Source organism: Ovis aries, chromosome 3 (genome assembly GCF_016772045.2).
Source record: "Ovis aries strain OAR_USU_Benz2616 breed Rambouillet chromosome 3, ARS-UI_Ramb_v3.0, whole genome shotgun sequence".
Taxonomy (NCBI): domain Eukaryota; kingdom Metazoa; phylum Chordata; class Mammalia; order Artiodactyla; family Bovidae; genus Ovis; species Ovis aries.
In genome coordinates this window covers 69,417,473-69,431,807 of record NC_056056.1, presented here as the reverse complement: position 1 = coordinate 69,431,807, position 14,335 = coordinate 69,417,473, and the positions used below count along the sequence as shown (strand labels likewise).

General features: G+C 45.6%; 1 protein-coding gene across 6 annotated transcripts in view; it reads left to right on the top strand.

The window, feature by feature from the left end:
- Nucleotides 1-14,335, top strand: part of SPTBN1 (spectrin beta, non-erythrocytic 1) — a 210,742-nt gene that overhangs the window by 151,667 nt on the left and 44,740 nt on the right. For all 6 annotated transcript variants that reach the window (XM_042246161.1, XM_015094381.3, XM_042246160.2 and 3 more), the window contains 7 exons: nt 2,709-2,882; nt 6,552-6,643; nt 8,068-8,148; nt 8,508-8,623; nt 11,765-11,877; nt 12,998-13,185; nt 14,191-14,308. In XM_042246161.1, coding sequence (XP_042102095.1) covers nt 2,709-2,882; nt 6,552-6,643; nt 8,068-8,148; nt 8,508-8,623; nt 11,765-11,877; nt 12,998-13,185; nt 14,191-14,308 — 882 coding nt within the window. The remainder of the gene's footprint in view (nt 1-2,708; nt 2,883-6,551; nt 6,644-8,067; nt 8,149-8,507; nt 8,624-11,764; nt 11,878-12,997; nt 13,186-14,190; nt 14,309-14,335) is intronic.

Genomic DNA, 14,335 nt, shown 5'->3' with positions numbered 1-14,335 from the left:
GAGAGAGAGAAGCAGTATATCAACCCCTGACCAAATCTTGGTTTGATTTTTGTAAGAATTGCAAAAAAATAAAACCTAAGTGGGGTGAGGGGACTCCTGAAAGTTTTCCATTTCCTCTGACTTTTGGAAATGGGTGAGGTTTGTTTTTTTAACTACCTGAAGAAGTCTAATCATTTACCCAACCGAAGGGGTTTCTCTGCCATCTTTATTTCAGTTCCTTCCCTTGTGTTCCATGCAGTAGTGTTTCTGATGACTGGTGTTAACTGGAACTTGCATTTGGGTCAGGGTGAACCACCCTCAGCCCCAACCTGGCATGGCCAGTCAGCATCAGTGTGGGGTCCCTGCCACTTGACGATGGGCTTTTCCAACCTGCAGGAAAGCATTTGGACCCCTCCCATACTTCCCCCTCCCAGACCCCTGCACCCCATATTCATATGGAAATGAACATGCAGTCCACTGGGATGTTGTAGGAGAGAACAGAGGCTTGAGAGGTCTCCTGTGTGTTTGAGGTTGTTTTTCAAGATCACGTCAAAAAGAACTGTAGTTATGCCTGGAACAGCCTGGGAAGGTCCTGACAGCCCCCAACCTATTTCGTGTCTCACTGCTCAGATTCTGTCAGATGACAGAACTAAAACAGTTTGGTAGAGAGTTTGATGTCCTTTATTCAAGGGGACACAGTCCATGGGTGGGGCAGTGCTGCCTCACAAGCAGTGGTGGAGCTCTCTTCCCAAGGGAGCAACCCTTGTATGTTCAGGCTCCTTGACAGGTGTTTCTTTCCGGTACAGGCTGACTTAAGTTTGTGATGTGGGAGACCTCTGTTTTGGGAGTCCTGATCCTGGTGGCTCAGACCCTAAAGAATCTGCCTGCAATGTGGGATCTTTGGGTTGGTAAAATCCCCTGGAGGAGGGCATGGCAACCCACTCCAGTCTTCTTGCCTGATGAATCACATGGACAGAGGAACCTGGTGGGCTGCAGTCCATGGGGTCACAAAGTCAGACAATGGCTGAGCAATGAACACTTTCTCTTGACTTCTTACACAAGTTAACTTTACAAATGCTAATTCCACCCACACTGTTTTTCTCACAATGAGTTAGGATGCAGCCTTTTCTGGCCAGTCAGAGGCGGACTTGGGAGACTGTCTGCCACCATTAGCACGACATTTGCATCCTTGCCACTCTGCAACTCCAGGCCCAACCTCCACTGTGTGGTCATGGGCTCGCTGGTCAGGGCACAGGCCGTGAAGAGGAAGAGGCCTCAGAACAGCCCTGAGAATGCCAGGAGCCCTCCCCCAGAATTCACACGCTTTCTTGGAGGCAGTGAGTCCACACCCCTCGACTTTGGTCCAGTTTCTGCAGGAACCTCCCTTGTCCACCTTGACAGGAGGAGAACAGGGGGTCACTGTAGGAACCTTAGATGGAGTCCACCCCCTTTTATGGACATTTTCGATCAGACCTTTTTCTTACCTCGCCAGATTACTCGGTTTTGCTGTAACATTGTCAGGTGACCTAACGTGAATCACAGATCCTAGCATTCCTGACATTCCTGGAGTGTAAGTTGTGAGTATAAAGCATCATCCATGCTCCCAAGCCAGTAGTTGGGTTAAAAGTAATAGCAGTACATGTGTAGTAACAGCAAAAATGTAAGATATGTGATGAGTTCCTGAACCCTGTGGTCCAGACCATAAATGTGTAGGTTTGGGGGGAAGGGAGGCATCCTAATGAAGGTTAAGTGCTTGGAAATGACTTCTAGCAGGAAAGATGTGCCTTGACCTGAACCTCGAAAGGTGGGTGGGGTATGATGCGATGTCTCAGGAGAGAGGATGGCAGCCAGATCGGGTACATCTCTGGGCCAGGATGGGTGTGTGCAACCTGGTGGCCCCTTTGTGGGCTTGTGAGATCACCTCAGCTCGAGGTGATCTCACCTCGGGAGTGATGGGTGAAAAGAAGGGTAGGAAGGGTGGAGCCAGGCAGTGGAAGCGTGAGCTTGCTCTAGACACACAGGAGGTGATAGTGACCCGTTGAAGCTTTTTGAGTATGTATCTTTATCTATTGTTTTGTTTATTTAAAATGTTCACCTTGAAAGGGCCTTTTTAAAATTTTAGTATAACTAAATGAAAGGAACAGACATTTTGGGGTATTCCAATTAGACCACTGTTGTGTTTTCTTTCCTTTATCTTTTCAGCAAGTTGCACCCTTTTACTCAACCCCCTCTCTCATCCTCACAAACCACCACTTGAAAATTCTCCTGATTGTATAGCATGTCCTCCCTTTCTCATTTTGAGCCAGCTTTAGGAAACAACCCAAACCAGCAGGTGGCAAACCTATTTTTACATTTAAAGCAGCGAGAAAATCCTCAGTCGTGTTCTGCCATGCATCTGCAAAAATTCCATGGACGGCAGTGGTAGCTATGAAATTCTCTGTGAAAACTGGGCTCCTTCTTCTCTGAACTTCCAGCTTCCATGCTCACGTAAATTATGTCGCTTCCATGATAAAACAAACCTCTGAAGAGTGATCAGTTACCATCCCTTAAGGAAACTTTCTCTTTTAAGGCTGTTAGATAAATACTGAATGAACATGTTTTTTTAACCTTTTGGTGTGGGTTGGAGAGCGCTGCGTGAATGGGCCCATGTGAACTCTCTGGGCTGTAGCTCTGAGCTGATTTCTGCCCGCCTGGATGATCTGTTTCTACCTTCTGCTCTTCTGTTTTAGCCTAAACCCACCAAGGGACGAATGCGCATCCACTGTCTGGAGAATGTGGACAAGGCCCTTCAGTTCCTGAAGGAGCAGAGAGTCCATCTTGAGAACATGGGGTCCCACGACATCGTGGATGGAAACCATCGGCTGACCCTCGGCCTCATCTGGACCATCATCCTGCGCTTCCAGGTAAGGGACTCGGCCTGGCCACTAGGCCTCCCTGCCGAGTGTGAGCATCCCTGCAAAACTGGGCTCCCCTTCCAAGGGGACCAGAAGGACCAGGTTGAAATGGCATCTCAGAGTCAGGTGTGCTGCACATCACGTTCGGCTGCCCTCGGCATGTGGCAGCTGCCATCTCCTCCCTCAGTTTTGCTGCTCCTGAAAGTCTCCACTCTCTTGGCAGTTAAGGGGGTTTCTGAGCCTAGTCTCAGCCCACCACTGGTGTCTGCTACTCAGCTTTCAGGAGCAGAGGTGTAAAGATGTGGTCAACGCTAGGTTACTACCAGTATACTAACTGAACTTTGACAGATCGTGGCATGCATCGCAGAATATTTTAGGCGAAGCTGCATAGGATCGTGACATCTGTGTGGGCTGTTTTCACCTTCTCATTCTCCTTCGGGTCTAAGGAAGCAGTTTTCAGGGGAGTGTGCAGAAGCCTTATGCTTGTTTGAATTGACAATTTTGTGGGTTTGTTGTACCCAGAGGTAAGATTATAAGTATAGAAACACTCTCAAGGTCATTCTGTCAATTTGCTTCACTTTGTGAGGGGAGGGAAGAGCCTTGCAAGGATCACAAGGCCAGTTAGGGCTGCCACCCTTGCTTCTGACCCCTAAGGAGAAAGCTCAGCCTTTCCTGTCTGTGCGGCAGCTCCATTCTGATGACTGGTTCTTTCTCCAGGCTGTTGCTTCATGCTTCTCCTTTTCAATTAAAAACTGAAATGCAGGAAACGCTTCTTACCTAGCATCAGGTTACTTCGCAAACAAAAGTCCTAACAGTTCTCTCTCCTTGGAGGCTGTTTTCTGTGTTTTCCCTCTTTGTTAAGCCCCTCTGATGAAGCTTGATTGATTTTTTTCTCCCCTAGGTAAATAAAAAGCTCACCAACAAAGAGCCACAACAGAAATCATATTATATACCTCCCTTTATATTCTTACTAAAATGCTGAAATCACCCTCTAACCCGTTGCTTTCCTTCTCGCTTCCCTTGGGATTGGGCTCTAGCTTAGTGGTGTGGGTGGGTATGTGGAAGGAGGCTAGGGGTCTAACCCAGAGCTGTTTAGAGACACTCCCTGAATGGGGGTTCCTAAGCCTGGACCGATAGATCATCTGACCCCTTGGGAAAGCTTTTTACTCACTCGGGTTCCCAGGTTCCAGCCCCAGTGCTTCTGATTAAATAGGTCTGAACGGAACTGAACTGAGGCCAGGAACCATTATTGAAGATGACATTATTAATGGAGTGAGTTTATTTTGCAAACAGAACTCTTCTATAGGTTTCTGTCATTTGGTTCCTGAATGATTTGAAAATAGAGTGAACACCATTTAAATTCACTGATCACTGCTCTTGGCCTTAGGCCAACAGAGGTGAAATGAGCAGGCCCTCCTTGAGCCTTGCCTCGATTCCGTAGAGTAAGGAGTTCTATTTCTCTTGCCTTTGGCCTGTAATCAGAGCATGGAAGGGCATCCTTACAATGGCCTCCCTTGACAGCAGGTTGGTGCCCACAGCCCTTGGGTTGTGAATTGGGTTGAGTCACTGACTAATTAATACCCGGCCAGCTTGCCTTTTTCTGTGCTTGAACCTGTAAATGCCGATACGTACTTTCTCCCTTTCCTCTGAGGAAAGAAACACAGGCTTATGTCACTTCATGGCCTGCGGGGATTGGTGTCTGCGATGCCCCTGCTTCCCGAAGAGCTTTATCAATCCATCCCCTGCTCTGCAAACACTTACTGACTCCTCCCCAGCCAAGGCCCAGCTAACATTCTGCCTCCTCTGTGAGGCTTCCCTACTTATCTGCAGAGACCTCTCTCCCCACCACTCCCCAGCTCCTGAATGTACAGTCTCATCTTACATTACGCACGCGCGTGTCCCGGAGCCCCCAAGGTGCGGCCAGCCCTGATGTGTGTGTAGCAGGTGTGCATTAAATACCAATGGTGAGAGACAGGTTTTATGCAGCTTTCCCTTTAAAACAGTAAAAGATGATGTGAGAAACTGGAATAAAGGTCTTTGAGTTTGCTTAGTCCACATAGGGAGATGTCTTCATTTCAGAAGGGTAGGTTCTGTTTCTGGAAGACCAAGTCTGAAAACAGATTCCATTCATGAGATAGAGGAAAGATGATGGAGGTTAATGTGTAAAATTCCACCGGCTTTCCTGGTAAGTCTGCGTTTTACCCCTTGAGCAAGGGTTACTCTTGTATACTCTTTGTAGTTTAGAATTTATGCAAACTCAAGACTTCTCTTGGAGAACTTTTTTAGAAGCATAATAATTTCAGTTTCTAGGTGTTTTTCCTAGTTGACAGTTTCTAACTTTTTAATCTTACACATCTCTCTGTTCTATCCTCTTCCTACCTCTTTTTCTTAAAAAGAATTCCGGGGTGTGTTTCCAGATTAGATGGAGAGACCTTTGACAGGGGCCAGGACTGGGAAGCTTGGAATGGTTAGAACTGAGAGAGAATGGATGGCCTTCTAGGCCGATACCATTTTCCCCCACTCCGTTCCACATTTTATTAGTATAGTCAAGGAAACTGAAGACAGAAGGGTGTTTAGAGCATTTGTCTAAAAATCACATAACTGGTACGCAGCCCATGATCCAAAGAGGTGACATGTAGGTTTCCTTGCTAAGAGCCCAGCCCTCCATATTTTGTATTTCTTAAAGTGCACAGCAGTGCTCTGAGATAGCCACTCCTCAGTGGGGAAGCCGAGGAGCTCACCCAAGGACACGAAGTATGTGGGGGAACCTGGATTCAAACCTTGGAAGTCTGACTTCGGTCCCAGTGGACCAGGCTCTACGTCCTGTTGAGAATCAGCAGACTATGAGTGCCTTATGAATATAGGCTGTCTTAGTCCATTCAGGTTGCTAAACGAAGTGCCTTAGGCTGGGTTGCTTCCAAGCAATAGACATTTATTGTTTACGGTTCTGGAGGCTGGAAGTCTGGGACTAGAGTACCAGCAAGGTCAAAGGAGGGCCCACTTATAGGTCACAGACTTCTCATTGTATCCTCACTTGATGGAGGGCTCTAGGAAGCTCTCTGGAGCCTCTTTTATAAAGCACGCATCCCATTCATGAGGCCCAGGACTCCCAAAGTCCCTACCTCTTCATAATCACTTTTTGAGGGGATTAGGATTTGAGCATAAGAATTAGTGAGAGTTGGGAGCACAAATATGCAGACCATGTAGCACAGAGCGTGGAAGCACAGCATTTAAGGGCACTGTTTCTCTGAGAGTTTGGGTCAGTTTTCAGGAAATGGTGCATACACAGTCCTCATCAACAAAGGACTCATTGACTGTGGTGTGGGAAAGCTTTGGTTGTGCAAAAACAGTATTTTCCTAGAGTCTGCTGGGATTCAAAGTGTACCATACCAGCCACCATTCTAGCCTGTGGTTGAGAAAGATGGGCTATGCTGGGAGTAGAAATGATCCCTAATAGGTTCTTGGAAGTCATGGCAGGTCTTCACTTTACTCTTTGTGCAAAGTAGAGAACCTAGTTCTGGTCGTTATTTCCAAGAAGGAAACCGGGCTTCAGAAAGCAGTTTTCATTGACCCTCAGAGTAGACATTCTGCAAGGCTAGGTGTTGACCTAAAGTTTACTCATTATGTATATGCAGACCTGACATATCTGTTCGTCTAATATTTCTCTGTAAACCTTAGATCCAGGATATCAGTGTAGAAACTGAAGACAACAAAGAGAAGAAATCTGCCAAGGATGCTTTGCTCTTGTGGTGCCAGATGAAGACAGCTGGGTGAGCATGAACCCGGGGTTTAGAGACTACTTCTGCCCAGACTCAGTTTTACCAGAGTCATCACTTAACCGGTGTTGACAAGTATCTTTTCCACTGCTTCCACTGAGATGTCTTGTTAACTTGTAAGCAGTTGAGACGCTGACATTTCAGCTAGCTCTTGGAACGGAATGAGTTGATTTATATTCTGGACCTGTCATCTGTACAATCATTTTCCTTCTGTTTGTTTATTAAGGAAGTTCCAGAGAGAAGTTTATCTTGAATTTTAAAACCCTGAAACTGTGTTTAAAAATCTCATCCGTGGTATTTGTAAAAGTTGTGGGCTTTCTCCTCTAAGTTCTGTGCTTTGGGAAGCTTTGTGCAGTAAACTTAAGCGGACAGATGTAAGGTACAAACTTAGTCTCTGTACGTTATCTGAGTTTGCCTGCCTTTTATTCTTTCATTGAAATTTCAGTGAAGATATTTTTTAGAGAACTGCATCTTGTCTATTGCTCACTGAAACTGTTGAAGCTCCCAGGTACTAACTGAGAACTGGTTTTGTCCCAGGTTGATTTTTTTTTTAAGTTTCTGTTGAATTTGTTACCGTATTTCTTTTGCTTATGTTCTGGGTTTTTGGCCGTGAGGCATCTGAGATCTTAGCTCCCCAACTGATCAGGGATGCGGGGATCGAACCCGCATCCCCTGAATTGGAAGACAAAGTCCTAACCCCTGGGTCACCAGGGAAGTCCCCCAGGTTAATCTTGTAGGTCAGGGCTACATAGAGGACAGTTGTAACTGTAATGGGCGTGATCAGTCAGTGATAACTGTGGAAACCATAAGGAATGTAAGGCTTAGTAAGGGGATCAAGTTAGGAATGAACTTTTAATCAGCCACGGACAGAAAGTTATTAATAATCAATGTAGTGTAGAGTAGCTGATTGATTATTGGTAAGCGTTATAGGGAAGTGTTTCAGGAAGGTACTTGATTTATGAAACTTCATCCAGTTCAGTGATATAAGGAAGAGGGAAAGCTGAGTGTTTGAACAGGTAACCCCAGCTACTTCCTCTCCCAAAGTGATGTGTGCACTCAGGTATCCGTGTTTGCAGGCTTCTCATAGCTGCGCTGGGGGCGTGGAAAGCCAGTGAAGCAAGGAAACCTTGGAGGCATCTAGTCAGGGTTGCCTTTTTCTCAGTAAGCATGGTGTTTTCAACCGAGGACACAGATCACAGGTTGAAATTACCAAGAAAGAAAGCCATGTAAATATGTGTTTGTTTTTATTTTTCAACAAGCAGAAGTTTAGATGATCTTAGCTTCAGCCTGATTGTCTTCAGTGTCTTTATTTCGTTACTGTCTCACATTTTCTCAGTACCAGCAGGCTTTTCTTTAAGTACTACATTTAGCAAAGCACAGAACTTTATTTGGTAATTGCCTTGTGTTGTGTTTCTTAGGTACCCCAATGTCAACATTCACAATTTCACCACCAGCTGGAGGGATGGCATGGCCTTCAATGCACTGATACACAAACACCGGTGAGTCCTTTGCGGTCACGCTGACCACGTTGGGGGAGGACGTTGACACCCTTGTATAGCCGACTGGGGTGATATTCCATCTTCACATTTGTTGCCTTAGATGTTGCACCACAGTGGAAATCCCTGCCTTCTACTTGAGGAGAGTGGGAGAAAGTGTGTAAAGTATCCCAAACAAAGGAAACAAGTGTGCCAATTCTCTTCAGTTCTCTTAATAAACTTTAAGGTTGTTTATTCAAAAATTGGGTTTCATTGTTTGATGATTAAATATCGTAGGCTTTTATTCCTAAGTGGATACCATTGGTCTCACGGTGTGTTTTCAAGCTGCGGTTTCTGTTGTGTTCCACTGTTGTTCTCCACAGGCCTGACCTGATAGATTTTGACAAACTAAAGAAATCCAATGCACACTACAATCTGCAGAATGCCTTTAACCTGGCAGAGCAACACCTTGGCCTCACTAAACTCTTGGACCCCGAAGGTAAGGAGCTGAGGGGTAAGAGGAGTAAATAAAAAATCTGCTTCATGTCAGTTTGTTTACGGGCACCATGTGCTTTGGGAATTATCTAAGGAAGAGGAGCTTAATGTTGGTCTATGAATTACTTGAGGATTTGTGTAAAGGATTATACCTGAAAAGGCCTTGAAAGATGAGTATGATTTAAACATGTTCCAAAGGAGAGGTCATGGTAGGCAGAGGGATTTATATGAGCAAAGGAACGAGGAAAGAGGAAGGTATAACAGGGGGCTAGCAGTTCATTGGGGGTGGTATTAGCTTAACAGTAGGAAAAATACAACCAGAAGGATGACTGGGGGCCCAACAGGTAACAGTTTTTCGAGGTTATTCAGCAGACAGTGGGGAGTCACCATAGGTGATTAGCCTCTGTGTTTAAGGAAGAGGACGTGAACAGGCTCTCACTTGCTGATTGACTGATAGTCAGGTACCCCCCCCACCCCCCGGGCAAGAGCATGGTTTGGCCTGAGGGCAGGAAGGTTTAGGAGCCTCCTTAGCAGACTGTGCAGTATTTGCTTCTCGGTAAGAAGAACTTAAATGAGGACAATGCACCAGGAGCCTGTGGGTGGCAGAAAGAGTAACACGCAGTCCCTCCTTGTGGCCCGCTGCTTGGCGGCACAGCACCTTACTCTGCACGGAACCAGCCTCTCTGTGCCCCACAGATCCCTGCAGCAGAACCTCAGAGACTGACTGTGGACGACACAGAGCAGACCTGTGTGGGGCAATCCAACGGGCTGTAACTCCTTTATTAACAAAATCCTAATTGTAGGCTTCATCTTAACATGAGCTATCATAATGTTTTCTCATGTGGAGAAGTATTCAAACTGAGAAAGAATTTGTAGGGCTGGAGCTTTTTAGACCCTCTTAGCTGTGAGCAGATACTAAGAAAAAGCTGTTTGTGAGTGAAAGTTTAAAGTTTTTATAAATATAGAACAGGAAGTTAAACTCCCCAAGGGCAGATCGAGGTCATGAGGCTGCCAGGCAGGCTTCTTGCTATTTTCCAGTGCATCAGATTCACTGATAGGTTTACTGCAGGAAGCTGAGATAAAATTATCTTTGTGCCAGCCTGTTAAGTGATTTCTCAATATAAACACAAAACTAAAATTCCTTTGGCTGTGATAAATCTTTGTACTTAACCCCTGCCTTACTGTGGAAAGACATTCTCCCTGAGCCATAGATCTTTGTGCTGAGATAAAGAATCTTTTTTTGAAATCACTGTGATAAAAAATTTAATAACTTGCTCATTAGTTGATCTTTCTAATCACCACCCACTATGAAAAGGTCATTTGAAGACAAGGAGCTAAAAAAAGCAGTTGCTGTCATTCATCCTGTGGTTTTGATCTTGATTATTAGTTGTCCTTAGCTATTGTTAGTTGCCCAATGTCCCAGAGAACATCCGTTTAAATACAATTGTAAACAAGTTTAAAAAGGTCTTGCTTGCTCTCTCCTTCCCAGTCATCTCCCATTTTGTGTTTATTAAATTATACACACGGCCAGGGCCGGCACTTTTTCCCTAACCTTCTCCAGTTCTGTCTCCGTGGGGCCCACATTGACAGAGCCAGACACAGGAGTTGGTCACGGGCCCTGGAGTGGGAAGAGTAGCTGTGGCCCCCTCTTCCACTGGCTGCCTCAGTGACCCTGGGCAGGGAGCTTTCCCACGCTGTGCCCCAGTGGTCTTGTCTTTAAGAGAAACAACCCTATCCACTTCTATCCTCCTGGCAGCAGTGGAGGTGCACAAGTGAATGCGCATTGCAGAAGAGCCCACTGTGTCAGCAAAGAGCATTCTGTGTGTTCTCTCCTCAGTGTATCCTGAACTGAGTACCTCCATCACTGCCATACCCCAAAGACTGGCCACCTTCATTCATTTGCTCCCTCCCTCAATAAATATTTATTGACCACTCACTCTCTATATATACAGCACATTAGGAGGGGAGGAGCAGAGTGACACTCAGTCTTACAAGACTAATGAAATGTGCATACGTAATCATAGAGCCTGACAGAAAGCAGAGTATAAACAAAGAGGACAGAGGAAACAAGTCATTCCAGCTGCAGGGATCAGAAATGACTGTGAGGGAGTGTTAGTTTCTAAACTGGACCTAGAGGATAGGAAGAATGTGATGGGGGTAGGGAAGGCCCTTTCAGGCAAAGGGAAGTTGAAAGTGGAAGGAATATTGGAAATTACTGGGGTGGTGATGGTGGTGAATAGTTCAGTTTGGTTCAGATCTATGGCACCTTAGAAGAACTAGTAGGCTGTAGGATGAGAAATGTCTACAATGGTGCTTGCCACTTAGAGGATGCTTGATAAATATTCAGTGGATGGATAAAAGGAAGGGAGAGAGGAAAGGAAAGTTACGGGAAGTTGTAGAGGACTTCAGGACTTATTTTTCAGACTGAAGGGCACTTTTTGAGTAGTTTGGGCTTAGAGGAAGTATGCTCACAGCTCTGCTTCTGGAACATCAGCTGGGTGCAGTGTGTAAAGGGAATTGAGTAGCAGGGAGACCCAGTGAGGAAGCCATTGCTTCAGGTCAGGTTATGTGACCGTGAGAGTCTGGTCTGAGAGGGACAGTAGATTCCATGAATAGAATCATCTGGTCTCAGCCCTGATGACTGACTGGATGTGAGTAACAAGAAGATAAAGATGTCCTCAGGCTTAGTGACTGGGAAAAACTCTGGTGCCATTGTCCAGAATAAGCAGCACAGAGCAGCCTGGGGTGGGGGAGGTGAACATGGTGTGTCTGGGTAGTACCCACATCGCTGAGTTATCTGACTCAATTCTAACTATGTTATTCATTTCCATGTAGTAGTTTTGCGTGTATTTCATCATCTCAGTGGCCTAGGATTCTTGAGAGAAAGGATCAGGTCTTTTAAGACTTTGATGTCTTTATTGGCAATAGGAGGCAGTTTTGAATGTTCATCTAATAAAAGAGGTGGGGAGGTGGTTTCATCTTCGTTAGTTACCGTTACAATCAGCACTCTCATGGCAGAACTTCAAGCCCCCAAAAATGAAGGCACGGGCCTGTTGAGTATTGAGCAGCTCTTCTGGGTTGTTCCTGTTGCCTGGGTGGCAATGCAGTGAGCAAAGCACCAAACAGAATCTCCTCTGGGTTACAGATATCAGTGTGGACCACCCCGATGAGAAGTCCATTATCACTTACGTGGTGACTTACTACCACTACTTCTCAAAGATGAAGGCCTTGGCTGTTGAAGGAAAACGAATTGGAAAGGTGAGCTCACACCAGTCCTGTAAGTTGTGAGACGCAATGAAGGTTTGTGTCTAAATGTGTTGCCACCATGTCTCAAACGTTGAGGTGCTAGGAGTTCTTGATGAAGTTCTCCAATGGTAGGGAAGTGGGCAGAAGCCTGCCATCCCAAAGAGGAGCAGGAGTTGGGAGGGGTGGCTGAAACATGTAGGAAGAAAGTTCAGGAGGTCTCACCCAGGGCTTTCCTGCTGGCTGAGCTGGCAAAGGATCCGCCTGCAGTGAGGGAAACCCTGGTTCCATTCCTGCATTGGGAAGATCCCCTGGAGAAGGACAGGCTACCCACTTCAGTATTCTTGGGCTTCCCTGATGGCTCAGATGGTAAAGAATCCTCTTGCAATGTGGGAGACCTGAGTTTGATCCCTGGGTTGGAAACATCCCCTGGAGGTGGGCTTGGCAGCCCACTCCAGAATTCTTGCCTAGAGAATCCCCATGGACAGAGGAACCTGGCAGGGGCTGTAGCCCATGGAGTCGCAAAGAATTGGACATGACTAAGTGATGCTGCACACAGGCACACAGACCCGAAACACCCCTCCCCTACAGCCTTGCCAGAAAATTGGGTATTAAAAATCTGATTGAGTTGCCTGATGTTACTGATGTGAAAATCCTACTTAAATGCTTGGAAAGGCCTTAGAATAGGGCTTTTTAAATTCTTTTGTTTGGCTGATGTTCCCTTGCCATATATTTCAAAACACCTCAGACCAGAGGACCTTGTCTTCCCAGTGCAATTGAATGGAAGATTCACGGGCATTCATGGAATATGACCAAACCAGATAGCGCCCTTTTTGTTTCTCTAGGAATTTTGGAGCCTAGGCATCAGGTGTCATTCAGGATCTTAAACCCTTTGCCTGGGGGTTGGGAAGTTACAGAACCAATTACAGTTGAGTTAAGCTGTCATTGCTCACAAATAATGGCCACAGTCTGAGCACCTGTTAGCAAATGGTTCTTGGAGTTTAGTGCCAAAGTCTCAAAGAACCATTTCAAAGCCAATCATTAAGCATGTGCCGGCTCCTGGAGGGCTGCAGTCAGGTTCCCCTTACGTAGTGATACTATCTTGCTTTTCCATTTTTCTAACCCTTGTTTATAGGTGCTTGACAACGCTATTGAAACAGAAAAAATGATTGAAAAGTATGAGTCCCTTGCCTCTGACCTTCTGGAGTGGATTGAACAAACCATCATTATTTTGAACAATCGCAAATTTGCCAACTCACTCGTTGGGGTTCAGCAGCAGCTTCAGGCGTTCAACACTTACCGCACTGTGGAGAAGCCCCCCAAGTAAGATGCAGATTGGAATGCATTACCCTTCCTACAGCCACAGACTCCTCTTTTCTGACTCACATGGTCTCATCTCAAAGTGAATGCCTTTCCCCAGCGGCCTGTCCTACTTGTTTGCATCTGAGTCTGTGTTGCTGAGACTTATTACAAATTGTACCCACTGTGAGCCTTTTCCAGGAGAAATGTGCCGCTGGGACATGGGATACGTGAGAATCCTAAGAAATGGTGCAGGTCCCCAGTTCCTTCTCCTGAGCTCTTGGGCCTACTGTGTTTCAGAATTCCATCGTTTCTGGATTTTAGAGAACTAGCAGATATGTTGTGTTATAAGCCTCCAGGTGGTCTGAGGCTGTTACTCATAATCAAGCCCACTAACGTATCAGTAGCAGAACATGTAAATATTCACAAAGTGTGAATGAAGAAAGGATAGTTTCATATCAATTCAGATCAGGTTTTGTTGCCCCCCCAAAGTTTGATTGTTCATATATCTTAAAAATTCATAATTGCCCAATAAGCATTGTGGATCTTATCTGTTGCTTATTATGGCTAGAGTCATTCCTCCTCTTTCCTGAAAACTCCACTCAGTAGTAAATTCCTGGCTGAAGTCTCTGCAGCCTGTTGACAGTGACACTGGGTGGGTGGTTGAAATAATCCTTGTTGAATGCATTCAGCTGTGAAGCAAGTTCATCGTCCAGGGTTTGGTGTCTAAAAATCTTGATGGAGTTGATTAACAGAAGAGTAGCACTCTGTGCCCCCAAATGTAAATGTCAGGAATAGTAACCAACCGCAAGAAAAACCCCACAGTTGGGCACATATTGAGGTCTGCAGTACCCAAAAACTGTGGTTTCTGTAACACACACGTGCTTTGCATAAATCAGGATGGAGAGAAATGGGTTTTAAAATTGTGAGGCTGCATGAAGTGTCTTTTTCTCCAGAAGCAGATGAGTTTTCCCCTTTGAAGAAACAAAATATAGTAGATAATGTTTGTGGCTGGTTTTCTCTGCCTAGATTTACTGAGAAGGGGAACTTGGAAGTCCTGCTTTTCACCATTCAGAGCAAGATGAGGGCCAATAACCAGAAGGTCTACATGCCCCGGGAGGGGAAGCTCATCTCTGACATTAACAAGGTATAAGACCCATCCATCTGGCCTTCT